The sequence below is a fragment of the Gobius niger genome (assembly GCF_951799975.1).
Source record: "Gobius niger genome assembly, chromosome: 17".
Lineage (NCBI taxonomy): Eukaryota > Metazoa > Chordata > Actinopteri > Gobiiformes > Gobiidae > Gobius > Gobius niger.
Window position 1 is genome coordinate 9,686,396 of NC_136868.1, and position 15,746 is coordinate 9,702,141.

At 41.0% G+C, this 15,746-nt stretch overlaps 1 protein-coding gene across 1 annotated transcript in view; it reads left to right on the forward strand.

The window, feature by feature from the left end:
- tprg1 (tumor protein p63 regulated 1) overlaps positions 1-14,745 on the forward strand; it is a 37,124-nt gene extending 22,379 nt beyond the window's left edge. Inside the window, exons 5-6 of the mRNA XM_079574993.1 lie at positions 10,766-10,919; positions 14,427-14,745. Of these exons, the coding sequence (XP_079431119.1) occupies positions 10,766-10,919; positions 14,427-14,621 (349 nt within the window). The 3' untranslated portion in view covers positions 14,622-14,745. The remainder of the gene's footprint in view (positions 1-10,765; positions 10,920-14,426) is intronic.
- Positions 14,746-15,746: the final 1,001 nt, after the last annotated feature.

Below are 15,746 nucleotides of genomic sequence, written 5' to 3' on the forward strand. Positions count from 1 at the left end.
AATAGTAATAATGCCACCGAGCAAAAGTGCAGTCAGAGATTTATTTTTCCTTCGCTTCCCTCCATTCTGTCATTTTTTGTGTTTTGATGTCGCTACAAGCAACTGTAGAAAACCCATAGTTCTTCACCGGGTCCTTTATCAAGAGAGGTGCTAAACAGCGAGTGCAGGTATAATAATAAAATATGCTATTATGTGGACGTGCTGCGCCTAATTTAGCATTTGAAACTATGTGTATTACAGTAATTGGGCCACAAATCTAATATGCAAATGCTGCGTGACATGATTAAAAAAATGCAGCCTCCACTTCTGCATGTGCTCGTCATTTTGCACTTGAGCAAACAGTTGATTTGTAAATCTTTAGCTAAAAGTGAACGATTGTTTTCACTTCTCTGTCCAGTGTCATTCCCAATTCCACCTGCAGACAACGCTCTTGACCAGTTTTTTTTTTTTTTCCATAGAAATCATTTCAAAGTATAAACGTGAAATATGAATGCTGAAGTACCCAACAGATTTTTTTCAGTTCTCAATAATGCACAATAAGTAACAACTGTACACTAACTACAGCATGACCTCTCACACAGTCAAAGCACCTCCCCTTCTCCACTCTCTCCCACTGAAACATTCCCTGTGCTTTTGTGCCGATCTTTGCTTTCCTCAAACCCACTCCCACTCGAGCACACAGTGTCCATCAGCCGCAGAATGTCGCGCTGAAGCCCTTGTGTAAACAGGGTGCCCACGACTGCGTTATAGTCGCTCCCCCCCTCTTTCGCACAGCTCCGGCGCTATTGTCTAGCCTCAGGTGTTCAAATCTGCAGGGAGGAAGTGCGCTCGCATTGGGGCGTGTGAAGCAGCTTTAAGACAATCAGAGCCGCGTTGGGAAATAGTGGTTTGATTTATGGATCTTTGGTTTTATAGCGTTCACCAGCTCTCATTAATAATGGCATAAGTCAGGGAACACAATTGCCCAACATAGCCAAGAGTGAAAGTGCATTTTTCTTACAAGGCAGTGCAGTGTAGTGGTTAAGGCTGCTGCACACTGTTCCCTCTACAGCGTCGTGGGGTTGAATCCTTCTAAAGTTAAAAATTCCTGTTGTGTTGAATTCAAGATTTTTACATTAAAGGGATATTTCAGGATTTTTAACATAGGGCCTCATTTCCTAGTGATCCAGAGTGTTGTTGATTTCTAGAGATATTTTTTTTTGTAATTCATGCAGTTCTTATATTTGAAGAGTTTCGTAGTGCTAGGCTAGGGTTAGGGTTAGCGCATTTCTATGGTATCAGCTAGCCTGCATTAAAAACAGTCTGACCCGCTCCACAGTGCACCTGAGGCAAATCACTTATAACGCCAGACTAGTGATATAAATGTGTGTCGATAGAATGATTTTTGGAATATAACTGACCTTGCATCACATGAATGATCGCATTTTAAGGGACTATTTTCTAGCAGATCACTCCGCCGCTGCGTATTATACAACCACAAAGCTGATGCTGCTCAAATATAAGTTCTTTTAAATGCAAAGTGGTTAAAATTATTCTATCGACACAGACATTTATATGGATAGTCTGGTGATTTAACACTCAGGTACACTGTGGAGCGGGTCAGACTGTTTTTAATGCAGGCTAGCTGATACCATAGAAATGCACTAGCCTAGCGCCACCTAACTCCTCAAATATAAGAGCTGCAAAAAAAAAAAAATCTCTCCAGAAATCCGCAACACGAACTAGGAAATGAGGCCCTATGTCAAAAATCCTGAAATATCCCTTTAATGTGGACACTTTTGCATGGGTAGCCTGTCATTGTTAAAACTTCATGTTAATTACCTGTACAACATAGGATCTCGTGAATGGCTGCTCTTACTTGGACAAAGATACTTGGATTAGGTGTTCACTGCAGAGAAGTCACATGTAAATAACAAAGCATGTGCAGCAAAACAGCTTAGCTCGTGTTGTTCTTGAGCCGGTGCCAGCAGTTACTTCTGTGGTTTTTCATTTGCTCATGTGCCTTTGTCTTTGTCCCTCGTGCGTCTTTGGTTCAGCTTGTATTGTATTAATGTTTTGGTGCAGCTCAGAGTTAGGGAGGGGCACCTGTCTCTGCAGGTTTTTCAGGCTACTGTTTACACGGTTTAGTACTTTAGTTGTTGCTGTGATTATATAATAAAACCTGATCGTATGCAAATAATAGGGAAACATGCTTGAAGCAGTTGATGTATTATTGGGACATCAGTGTAAGCTCAAAAATACAACACTTTGTAATTTTGTTTTGATTGCTTACTTTTATTTGATTACTTTTGTGTGGAGTTTGTTTGTTCTCCCCGCGTCTGTTTAGGTTTCCTCTGGTTTCCCCTACCACTAAAAACATGCACAATAGGCCAGGATGAGTGCGAGTGTGGGGCAACGTATGCAAATTAGCCCGGTGTGTTCATTAACATGCACAGTCCCAAATAAACCAATAAATAAAAATAAAGAAACAAAAACATTGGCTGCTTCGGCTACTGCTCTTTTGGCTCTTGTTGGCTCTATTTAGACACTTTTACTTTTGTATATTATGCACATATTGTTTCTAAAGAGTAAACTGACATGATCCACCATTTCTAAGCAGTTCTGTTCATCTCTGTGCCATTGATTTGCTTGTATGGCGTTAAAGGAACAGGCCACCATTTTTTACATACTGACATATGTTCTTACCTGAGCTTAGACGAGTTGATGCGTACCTGTCTGGTCTTTGTGCGTGCCCTCAGTCACGCATAACGACCAAAGATGTTGCTAGCATTTGGAGTCTCCCTATGTATTCCTATAGCTCCAAAGTTAGGTGAAGTTAGAAGCGACCACGCTCTTCCACGGGCACACACAAAGAACAGACAGGTACGTATCAACTTGTCTAAGCTCAGGTAAGAACATATCACAGTATGGAAGAACTGTGCGCCCTCAGTCATGCGAAAAGACCAAAGATGTTGTTAACATTTCGCCTCCCCAATGTTTTCCTATAGCTCCAAATGGGTGAAGTTAGAAGCGACCAAGCTCTTCCACGGACATATCTCAGTATGGAAAAATGGTGGCCTGTTCCTTTATCTGAAACTAAAAGCTAATTTTCTCATTATTATCATGTGTCATTCTTGCTGCTGCCTGCAGAGGGCGCTTCCGGCCAGTTCAAAATACAGACCCGCATAGTACTCACACCTAAAGTGTCTTTTTCATGCATAGAATGTATTTCAAATTATAAAACTTAAACATCAATGAGGTAGTCAAAGGAATAAGTCATGATATTCCCATTCTCACACTTCTCTTGATCTGCAAAATATTGACCTGCCATAGACCTTTAATGTAATTTTCAACATAATAAATAACAGATCTTCTAAATAGAGCACCCGCTACGCTCCATGGCAACAATAACAGTACCATAAAAGTGGCACTAATCCGTCTTAGGGGCACACACTAAACGTACGGGCAATTTAGTGTTTACTGTGCTCAGGGCTAATCTACAATGACTTCTTCATATTAGCTCTCCTCTGTGTTTCTTTCAAAGCAAATAGCAGCTTTAATGAAAGTGCCCCGGGTCATATCTGTCCTCGCGGAGCAAACAGACCACCGAGCCGCGCCAAAACCCGTGCTTTGAAATGCGAAAGTCTCCCCTCCACATCTGTGCACGGCTGGATTTACTGCTGCGCCGCGCATGTGATCCCCGGGTTTAGAGGAACGCGACGGCCATGTTTGTGAGAGCCTTTGTAACGTTACTGGAAAATATCGGGGTCAGTGGGAGTTCACAACAGTTTTTGGCACAGCTTTCAGGTCATGCTATATAGATGTTTATACAGCAGGAGGCCATTGAGCAACATCAGAATTCACTCTATTACTCTTTTTCCACATAATGGGTGTGGATTCTGTGGAATAATAACAAGGAAATTTTGAAATCCAAGAAGGAAAAAAAGAGAAAATCAGAGAGAATGCTCAGTCAGAAACCTTCACAGTGTTCAAAACGCTTTGGTGCTGGGGGAGGTGAGGAGAGGAGAATGCTTCCTGATTATGTTGGGCCACGTTCAGAGGGGAAATTGGCGGAGAAATGTATAAAAATTCAAATATTACTCAAATATATGCTAAAAACATAACTCCACAGTATGAACACTAGCTTAACATGGTACAATGCTCTAAAAAGTACATTTTGCATGACACCCCCTCCCCCTTTGATGTTTCTTCGAGTGCCTGAAGGCCTGTTCATACTTCATAAGACATTAAGTGTCACAGCCATGGCAGCCCTGGGTGCGAGGCTAAAAGTCTTGTGTCTTATGAAGTATGAAGTGGCCTACACTTCCCTGCCTATTTCACAAAACATATTATGACAGTTATGTAAATGAATGTGTGCCACACTTGCAGTACCGTAATTTCCCTCCAGGAGGCCACGCTCCTCAGTTAGGGAATCAGAGCAGTCAAAAAAACTAACTGAGTATGAATGGAACTCCCATCCTTGTTAACCTACTGTTTTATTTTGAGTTTTAGACGCCTGTTCCTTGTCAATTTGCATCTGATTTCCCCAAGCTAAACCTCTTATTGTTCTGTTTTTGCACCAACGGATCAAATATAATTTTACTAATTATCTCTATCATCTCTTTACTGTGCACTGTATTTATTGTTGAGCCACTTAGTTCTTTCCATCACTTTGAAGCACTGCGCTGTTTTCTGCATGTCACCTGTGATAAAAGCTCCCAACAGAACAATGCGGCTCATAATTGTCACTTTGAGTTGACAGCCGTAACAATGTCACAGTTTTAAATTTGCCCCAAAGCGACTAAAGCTGCTCTTTGTGTCGCACGGAGCAAAACAAAACAGCAGGGAACAGCTAGCGGTGCAACGGAACTGAGCACCGCTTTTTTCATACATCTGTGGAGCTTTGTTTGTTTATTAGAGATGTCACCGTTGTATTGGACAGATGCAATAAAATCTTTGTATTAAAGCAGCCAGTTATTATCATTTTATTTTCTAAATATGACCTGTATATGTAAACATTAAACTAAGTGTTGCTGGACATTAGGATTTCAGGACAGAATGCTTCAGATAATCAACCAAATGTACCATGGTAGTAAATGGTACATGGTCCTAATATACCGTATCAGCACTTTATTACCTTCTCTGGTCTCAAAGCTCCCTTTAATGCCAGGTTACAGTTCATCAGAATTGTTAGTTGTTCTACCTAGAGTAATGTCTCTGTTTCTTTCTGTCATCACTCCACTGTTTGTTTATTTATCAAAATGTAATTTAAAATTTGTAGGGATCAATATGTTTGTAGAAATTAGGGCTGTGCTTTAAGTATTATGAATAATGACTTGTCTGCAGTTTCACCTTTAAGACACATAAAAACACATCAACATCCTGAACCTCATCATGTGGCACCACATTTCTTGTACAACTTGCAGCAAAGTCTTAAAAGCATTGAAAAATGCAGTCTAATGCCTCATCAAGAAAGAACAGCTTCTCTTGCACTTGTATTGTGCTTTACAAGCCTGTGTTACCAAGTTTCTCAAAGTGCTACACTCAAGTCATTGTTCATTCACACCACACTTGTTGGTGGTAAAGGTCTATAGCCACAGCCGGCCCTGGGGTAGACTGACAGAAATGGAGTAAACCTACGCATACACGGGGAGAACATGCAAACTCGACACAGAAAAGCCCCGTCCGGCCGGGGATCGAACCCGTGACCTTTGAGGTTTGAAGCACGAACACTAACTGCTGTGCCACCGTATTGATTGAAATAAATGAATGATAAAAATATTTAGGCCCGAGTGCCATCAGGGCTGGCGAAGGGCCTCTTGTAATCGTATAGAGCACACAAAACGAGCGCGAAGCGCTCGCCTCATATCCAACATGCACTAACGCACTCCTCTCGTCGTGCACGTTCTGTGCACGTACACATGTATCAGAAAAAAAAACATAAGTGGACAGTGACAGTGGCACTCCCCCAAAGAGCGCGTCCCGTGCACATACATATATAATGCAAAAATCAACATTGTAATTGTACAGAGCCCATAAAAGTCAATGGGCGACTGGTCACTGACGGGCACGAAAGAATAATATTCCCACACGAAAACAGTGTTTCCGCTTATGCGGGTACCATAAACTATATATTTTCGGAAAGCACTTGTGCATTCCTACCTCATGGTAGAGGTCCTGGCTCACTGACGGGCACTGATTCTGATGTTAACCTGGGATGATTCATTTTCAGGTTAAGTCCAGTTAAGGGAAAAACTACTGAAAAAGGAGCAGATCATCATTTTCAAGCAATATGGGAAAGAAAAAGGGTCTCTCCGCTGATGAAAAGCGTGAAATAGTTGAATGCCTTGGTCTAGGTATGAAAATCTTCGATATTTCATGAAAGATGAAGCGTAATCATCATACTGATAAGAGTTGTCTGATTCAGACACACACGGGTTTGTGCAGATAAAGGCACAATATGGACAGTTTCAGACAGACAAAAAAAAAAAAAAATCAGATGAATAGAACATTAGCTACAAAGCAGCATACAGGTATTTGAAGCTGCTGGTGCCTCTGGAGTCTCCCGAGCATCAAGGTGTAGGACCCTCCAGAGGCTGCAGTTGTGCATAAACCTTCTATCCGGCCTCCCCTAAACTGTTCATTGAAGCTGATGAACAGAAACGGCTGCAGTGGCTCAGAAATACATGAGGACTCATTTTCAAACAGTCTTGTTCACTGATGAGGCCGTGTAACCCTGGATGGTCAAATCAATGGAGTAGTGAATGGTTGGTGAATGGCCACAATGTCCCAACAAGGCTGTGACGTCAGTAAGGAGGGGGCGGAGTCATGTTTTGGGCCAGAATCATGGTGAGAGAGCTGGTCGGCCCCTTTAGGATCCTCTCATACCATGTCCTGCTGTAAAGAAAACCTCTGCATCACTGGCTGCTATGAGCATAAAAGGAGAGAAACTCATGATGTGGACCCCCACCTCCCCTGACCTCAACCCTATTGTGAACCTTTGGAGCCTAAACAAGAAAAACTTCTATGAGGGTGGGAGGCAGTTTTCATCCAAACGGCAGCTCTGGGAGGCTATTCTGACATCCTGAAAAGAAATCCAAACAGAAACTGTCCAAAAACTCACAAGTTTAATGGATTTAAGAATTTTGAAGCTGCTCAAAGAAGGGCTCCTATGGTAAAATATAACTTGACCTGTTAAGATGTTTTTGATTGAAATAGCTTTTGATTTCAGTAAATATGACCTCCTAATGCTGCAAATTCAACAAATGACCATATTCAGTTCATTACAAGCTTTTTATTGAAACGATGAGTTGCATAATAATTTGGAACAGTAGATTTTGAGTTTTTTACTATATTTATTTTTGAAAAAAATACTGTTATCTCTAGGACCACATTTAAATTATCCTCGACTAGTTAAAGACTTGAAAATTATGCTACTCTCATTTAAGTTGACAGTTTAGGAAATCAGAGAAAAATGTTGTTTGCATAATAATTTGGAACGCGGTGTTTTTTCTGTATAATGTATAAATTAAGAGCAGAGTTCTCAGCATTGTCAAAAAACTTTTTTTTTTTTCTGACAAAAACTTTGTCAGATACCGAGAGGGAACATTACCGCATTTCAAAAATCCTAAAACCCTAGGGAAAAAGACGTAATACCGTAAAGATTTAGGGAGACAAAAGGACGCGAAGCGTCCCCTTGCTTTGGGGGAGAAACTTATATCAATAATTCTGCATTTGTTAAAGTAGTTTTTGAATAAGTGGAGAAAGTTTAGATTTTTCTGTTTTCAATCATGACCATATATGGGCGATTCCAGCGATGCCATCTGTATCTATCGACCAATCACTGATGAGGTTCTATGCTGATGTAATGATGATGTAATGATAGAATGTTAAGTTCCTCTCAGTTCATCAGTGCACTTTGCAGCTTTAACATTTGGGGGTCAACACATGTGTTTTAACAGCAGACCTTTGAGTTCAAAATGTCATCAGCTCTTCTGGACGGAGAGTCTGACCAGAGTTTGGCCATGCAGAGCAACTATGAAGTCAAGGTTGGAGATTGTCTCACCTCCTCTTCATCTACATATAGGGTGAAAAAGATTCTTGGCAGTGGCTCTTATGGGACGGTTACTCTCTGCCAGAAAGCCGATAACAATCAGATGGTGGCGTTAAAGGTGCTCACAAACCTTCATGGTGACTATGTTGGACAAAAAGAGGCCAGAATCCTTCAAATGTTACAGGAGGGGGATTCTGGGCACGATCATATCGTACGGTATATGGACTCATTCCAGCATGAAGGACATCACTGTCATGAGTTTGAAAAGCTGGATGTAGATATGAACGACTTCCTCGGAAGCCGCCCTAACATGACTCTTCAGCTAAAAGAGATCAGACCCATCATGGCCCAGATGGCAAGAGCACTGCAGTTCCTAAAGACTAAAGGCATCGTCCATTGCGATTTGAAACCCGCTAATATCATGATGACAGACCACATACAACAGCCCCTGCACATTAAATTCATAGACTTCGGGCTAGCTTGTCCAGTCGGAGAGGCATGGCCTGGCATGTTGGTGCAGACAATTTACTACAGAGCGCCAGAAGTGCAGGTCGGAGGTGCCATAACAGAGGCCATAGATATCTGGTCTGTGGGGTGCATTGCTGGTGAGATGTTCCTGGGTAAATGCCTCTTCTCCGCCATAGACCAGTATGACCTGATGGGACACGTTGTTAGAATAGTAGGACAGCCTCCTAAACATGTCCTGGACTCAGGGAAATACACACGTTTGTTTTTCCATCGCCCAAAGAGCACCTCTCAATGGATATACAGTAGGAGAGTTGTAAAGCCACCAAATCCACTTACTATTGCAAGCCTGGATGACATTTACGAGAATTATCCCTTCAAAGGTGAAAAGATGACCAGCCCAGCAGAGAACCAGGATCGTAGACTGTTTGTGGACTTGCTTAAACACATGCTGGACCTGGACCCAGTGAGCCGGTACACTCCTGAGGACATCCTTAATCACCCCTTTATCACAATGTCCCACTTGCAACACTGCTTCCCCTTGTACTATTCCAAATGTCAAAATATCATGGACCAAGTTTTGTCATCTAATGAAGAGGAGCTGCCATCTGCCTCTTCCTCAACCACCCAGGTGAGTGTGGCTGCAGAAGCCACGCAAAGTCAAAAATCTTCACGCAAAAGAAGAAGGGAGGAGGAAGAGGAAGCACCACAAAAAAGGGTGAAGACAGATGATGATAATTCCGAAGAGGGGCTTAAAGCCCGACAGAACGGAAGCAGAGGGGAGACGGACCTCTCACTACTAGGAGAGAGAGCATCTCTCGAGAAACTGAGACAAATTAATGAAAGTGAAGAGGAGGAGCAATCAACCTCTGAAGATGTTGCGTCTGCAAAAAGCCAGAGAGGAGATGACACTTCAGAGGAGGGGTCGAAAGAGGAGAACACAGCCCTGCAGGACACGAGCTGGGGGGAGACTAGCTTCTCACCACTAAGAAAAGAGGAGCGATCTTCTGTTAAACGGAGAGAAAGTGATGAAGGTGAAGGGCACAATCCACCTCTACCTGCCCTACGCAGATCAGACGAGGATTCAGACCCGACAGTGGCAACACAGGGTGACAAACCTTCATGGAAAAGACGCAGTGAGAAGGATTTTGAAAGAGTTGATGCTTCAGGGAAAAGTCGTAGTGGAGGATACAAGGCCATTTAATGTTTTTGTTGTCGTTTTGGGGTGAGAAGTGAAAGAGGAGGGGGCTGATTATTGAATTAACAAATCAGCTGAGTGTCACCACTGGTCGTGTCCTAAGACAAAGTGCGATCCTCCCGCGAAGTGCATGTCCACCAGTTTAAGAGGCAGGTGGCTGGACAGCGATGCCATTATTGTTTGAAATAAGCTGGGATGTTGTGCTGTGATTTTTACACAGAACAAAATCCCACTCATTTGGACTCTGCACTTCTCTTGTTGAATTTAAGGTGAGGTCTAGTAAGTAGGCTACCACAGATTTGACAAGGGAAGCTGCGTCTAATTCATTTCACGTAGTAGAAGTTGAACCATAGGAGACTGTCGCGCGCGGAGCGAAGCAGAGCAAAGAAAACAAGCGCGAAGCGCTCCCCTCCTCTCAAACACTCACTAACGCAATCTTCTTGTCGTGCACGTCCTGTGCACATACATATATAATGCAAAACTCAACATTGTAATTGTACAGAGCCCATAAAAGTCAATGGGCAATGGTCACTGACGGGCACGAAGCGTAAAGGAAAATGTAGGTGAAAAATCACACTAAAGGTAATACTTCACTACAAAAAGTAAATATCAAGCATTGGCTTAAATGACTTGAACTGAGGAAATATATCTCGTTTTGAGGGGTTTTCACTCATTTAGACCCTTTAGCTGACCAAGATTATTTTGCCAGTATTATTACTATAGATATTTCAGACTGGTTCTATGGTAAATCTCGCTTGAAATAAGAAAGTAAAACTGCCAATGGGACAAGACCATTTTTCTTACCCCATTGGCAGAGAAACGTACTTGAAATAACGGTGAAATGTATTGAAACGAGTCAGAAATCTCTCAGAACAAGTGAAATAATCTTAACTAGTCAAAACAACTAAAATGTGGATTATTATGCTCAAATTGAGACATCTAAATTAATCTAGTAAATGACTTTTTGCAGTGTTTATATATTGCCTGTTCTGCAGCTCATTGACGTATATGTGTATGAACTGCTCTGTGAATGAGCTGGACTTGACGCTGCTGTGTGTCATGTGTTGCAGGAGGGAGGGGGACGGCGTGCGTGTGTTCTGGGACAGACAGAGGGAGCCCACGTTCACCACCAGGTGGAACCCCTTCGCGACAGACATGCCCTTCATCACCTTCACCATCCACCCGGTGCAGGCGCTGTGCTCCGCCTACAGCTCCCTCTGCGACGTGAGTTCACCTCCACACATACAAGACTTTTACTCATGTATTTATTGTCCGTCAACAGCAACACGGTGATGTATCAGTGCCTATTCACAAGCATAGATTTTGGACGGCAGCCCGCATGTATTTGGATTTGGGGGAAAACAATCACACAAATGATGTTTTGAGTTCTTGGGAAAGGGTGGGGTTGTCGGGGGGAGGTGTGTGATCTGAATCTCTCTCACCACATCAAATCTGAGCTCAAGCATTGCACAGCGCTGGAAAAATGTGCTCCGAGGGGTTCAGCTGCAGCAATGTTTAAGACAATTATTGAGTCAAGATAAAGGAATGAGATTGCCCTTCAAAAGTACATCCAGGTTAATTCATTTTCTTTTCATTTGGAGTAATGTTTGGAGAGATGCCAGATGGGCGAAATGTCCAAAAGAAGTCAATGAGGAACAGCAGAAATAATGTTGGTTTCAGGTTTGATTAAATGTTTTTCAAGCCAACAAGGCAAAGATGAATCACTGAAAGTTTATGGAGGATTTTTCTTTCCAGTGAATTTCATAAACATTACCAGGGTTTCTGGCCAGGGGCATTTGATGAATTGTTCCAAAATGAAAGCCTTAAATGTCATTAAAAAGCAAAAACAGTTTGATTGAAACTGGCATTAAAGTTAAACTTCTTGGAAAATAAAAACTTCAACTTGATTATTTTCCCCGTCTAAAACACATTCAGCTGAACTTTGGTGGAAAGTTTTTGTTTTGTGGCATTAAAATACATTGCATTTTGGGCATTGAAAAGCATTCATTTTGACTTCCTGCTGCCTGTGTAAACCATGATTACTTATCGCTCCTGCGTTTTAGTTGTGCAATTTTGAAGCCGTAGGTTTACATGCTACAAAACCTCTTAAACCCCCGTCTTAACCAAGTGCATTTTCTCCAATTCAGCTTAACCCAAATCTAAAAGCTCACAGCCTCTAGGCCAGTGCAACGCCTCATTTGAAGGTTTTTTTTTTCATGTTTTTTTTCCACTTTTTTATTTTGTTTATTTATATTTTTTTCATGTTTTTATCTTTTTCATAGTTTTTTGTCACTTTTCATTGTTTTTGTCACATTTTTGTCACTTTGTAATTGTTTTTTGTCACTTTTCATTGTTTTTGTCACATTTTTGTCATTTTTTCATAGTTTTTTGTCACTTTTCATTGTTTTTCGTCACATTTTTGTCACATTTCTTTATTTTTCATTTTTGATAACTTTATGTTTTTTTGTCATGATTTTATCACTTTTTAAATAGTTTTATGTCATGTTTTTGTCACTTTTTTGTCAGGTTTCTGTCGCTCTTTTGTTGCACTTTCATTCTCCTTTTCGTTGCTATTATGACGCTTTTCTCAATAAGCTTTTTTTTTGGGTGAAGCCAAACTGGAGAAAATGTGCTCAGTTCAGGTGGGAAGATTAAAGAATAGATTCTTAAATCTTTATTTTATTGATTTTAGAGATTAAAGAAGGGCAGTAATAACATCAGAGTTCTGACCCATTTTAAATGAATCCTCTGTTTTCATTTGAAACATTACTGTGATATGATTTTCACATGGACCTATAATTATAATAGTTTTTTATGGATCTGCATTCAGCCAGTAAAAACTGTTTGTGTGTTTGCTCTCAGGTCTGTGCTTTATGACCGTCATAAAACCACTGATTTACAAATTTAATCTGATATTTAAAAGTGAAATTCTCAGGTGTCACGAGCTTGTGGTTAAAGTTACAACAGAGCTTTGCAGCTTCCAAAAGAACAGGATGTTTCCAGATTGTTCGTCATTCATGCGTTCATTTCACATTTTGCAACTTTGAATAAACTTTTAGCAACAGTTGTCATGAAGAATTGTAAAAACACGGTTGCGGTGAGGTGTCATGATGTGGGCGAGTGACTCACTCACATGACTGGAACTGATCAGATTCCTGTGTACCGCTGCATTCCCCGAGTCATCTAGAACAACACAGCACCGGATTGAGTTTCTACTGTCTCCTCTGATGGCTCGGAGATAAGAGGCCGCGCTCCGCTGCACGGTTAATAATGAGCGCTTCAGGTGACTTCGCACAGTCCGGAGTGCGTTACTGTAAACACATAAGTCATCCACGAGGGCAGAGGAGTGAAGCAATGGACCAGTGCGTCATCAATTACAGTAACAGGCCTTAGTGACAGACTTAACATGTGGGTGTGACAACGTGGTTCTCAATCATTTTATTGGGAAGCTGCAAAGGGACCATATCATTGATTCCAAGTTCCTCATCTCTTACACCAGCAGTTTATATGTCAGTAAATCTTAAATATAAATATAAAATGTAGCATTTATCACATTAAAAGGGTTGTGCGTCCTTTTCCAGCTTGCTAAAAACAATTACCCTTGTGCAGGCTAATATTGTTACCGTAAGTCTCTGATCCCTGAAAGGTGTGAAATGTGCTCATAATATAAACGCATGCCGGGTAAGAGTCGTGACTTTAGGAATGGCATAAGTGTGGAATATGTCTGGGACACTACTAACAATGTCAAATTAACTAGCTCTTGTTACCTCTTTCTCTTTTTTTGGTTTGAAAATGGGAAGTATTTGCTACAAGGACCTACAACCTCTTAACCCCCGCCTTAAGTGAGCACATTTTCTCCACTTCGACTTTACTCAAATCTAAAAGCTTAATGAAAAAAGCATCAAAATACACAATAAAGACGATGAAAAAGTGAAGACAACAGGAGGAAAAGTCTTAGATCAGTTTTGTAGGTCTCAGCTTTCAAATGAGGCCTTGCCCTGGCCTATAGATACAGACGACATTGTGTCATAGGGGGCGTGGCTTTGCCGAGGGGAAAAGAGAATATATTGGGAAACTAATTTTTCCGCTCTTTATAGCCATTTTCTGGTGGAAAAATGAACTTATTTATCACATACAAATAAAGTCAAGTCTGTATCAGGTCCATATGGATAGTTTTTCACAGCAAAAAAACGGCAGTCATAGCTCGTACTAGCTAGCATTAGCATTAGCACGGTACTAACATGTAGCATCATGTTAGTATTCTCCGTTATTTATGTATTTATGGGCTGTTTGCTCCTCTCCATGTATTTGTATCTTTATTTAGTATAAAACTATATCAATAATTCTGCATTTGCTAAAGTTGTTTTTGAATAATTACAGAAAGTTTAGATTTTTCTCCAAATTGTTTTCCCCCTTAACCTTTTTCAGACATTCCCATATATGGGCGATTCCAGAGATGCCGTCTGTCTCTATAGGCTGTAAACTCCAGTCAAGCTTTTAGATTTGGGTAAAGCTGAACTTGAGAAAATGTGCTTGGTTAAGGCGGGGGTTAGGAGGTTAACTTAAAGGTACACTATGCAACTTTATATGTTAAAAAAAGATACGCATTTGACCATTGAGTGACCCAGTGGATGCTTGGGTGGTTAGCATAGCGCCTTTACTTACCATCCTGAAGTTTATAAGAAACCCCCCCTTTGGCCCCACTCTCCAAGTCTTTCATCTGTGTTCCAGCTCGTGGCGTTTCGGGATATGGTCCATGAGGCAGCGCAGAAGGCCAGCAGTGCGAAGCCTGTCCCGGGACGTGCGAACGGGGTGCTGGTCCTGAGTCAGCCGGTTCACATCGACGCCTATGTGGGCTTGATGTCCTCCTTTGGGAACGGGAACAGGCTGGGCTACTCAATGGCCCGCGGCAACATCGGCTACTGAACTCTAAAAGCATTTGGTTACCTCTGCGTCTTCCGTTTTGTACATTTACATGTTTTACAAGAATCTCTGTCAAAAGCTAATTTAAGTTTGTTGACCTTTTTATATCAAGATTATGGTTTTGTCATTTTTTATTCCATTCCATTCTTCTTTCTTTTTTTTTTGCTATTTTAAAGTGCTAATTCTTCAGATCTAGAAGGTTTTCTGCTGCAATGTCAGGGTTTGGGAGACATTGGTAAGGCAAATACACTATTCATGAAATATATTGGACTAATAATTTATGTGTGTGGCAGTGGCTGATGGGTCGCCTGAATCATTTAGCTGAATAGTTAACTTTACTGTATCCCAAGCTTCTGGAAAAAGAGGTCCAAACTATTTTGATATTATGAACAGATGGCATTTGAATGTATTTTATTCATTTTTCAAGAAAATCTTAGCAACTCTTTAAATGAATATGACATTAATCTTCCTTAAATTGTAATGCAGTACTTTACCTTCTGACTCCTGCCTCAATCAGACTTGTTTATAGAGGAAGCATCTTAAATTGGTTGTATTCAAAGTAATAAAGGTTATAGTTGTGTATGATAATTATGTAAATGCAAAGAATTAAACTTATTTAAAGATAAGATAAGATAAGATGGTACTTTATTGATCTCACAGATGGAGAAATTGCATTAAAAGTATCTGTACTTCAGCCATAAGTACATGGTGTAGTTATTATAGAAGTGTTACTCATGTGTTGAGTACTTCTACTTCCAAATGAGTGGGGAACTTGTCTCACCAAATGTACTTGTTTAAGGTTTTAACTCAATCATAAAAAACATACCTGGAGGATTCGTAAAGAGGGGGCTTTTTTATACCATGTTACAATGTTGTTCTCTTATCAAAACATACCTGGAGTTGTGTTTCGACCCACTCACACATCTTTTAGTAATCTTTGGATCTTCTCTTCTCTCGAAGTAAAAACACTTGCCATAACTTCACTACAGCCACACAAGCCGCATAGACTTTCTTTTTTTCTTTTTTTTCTTCTCAGTCAAACAGCTGTGCAGCGAATGGGAGCAAAAGGAGAGGAGGTGGGAGGGGCTTAGGGGGGTGACCGCATGAAAACTAGGAAGTGAAACCACT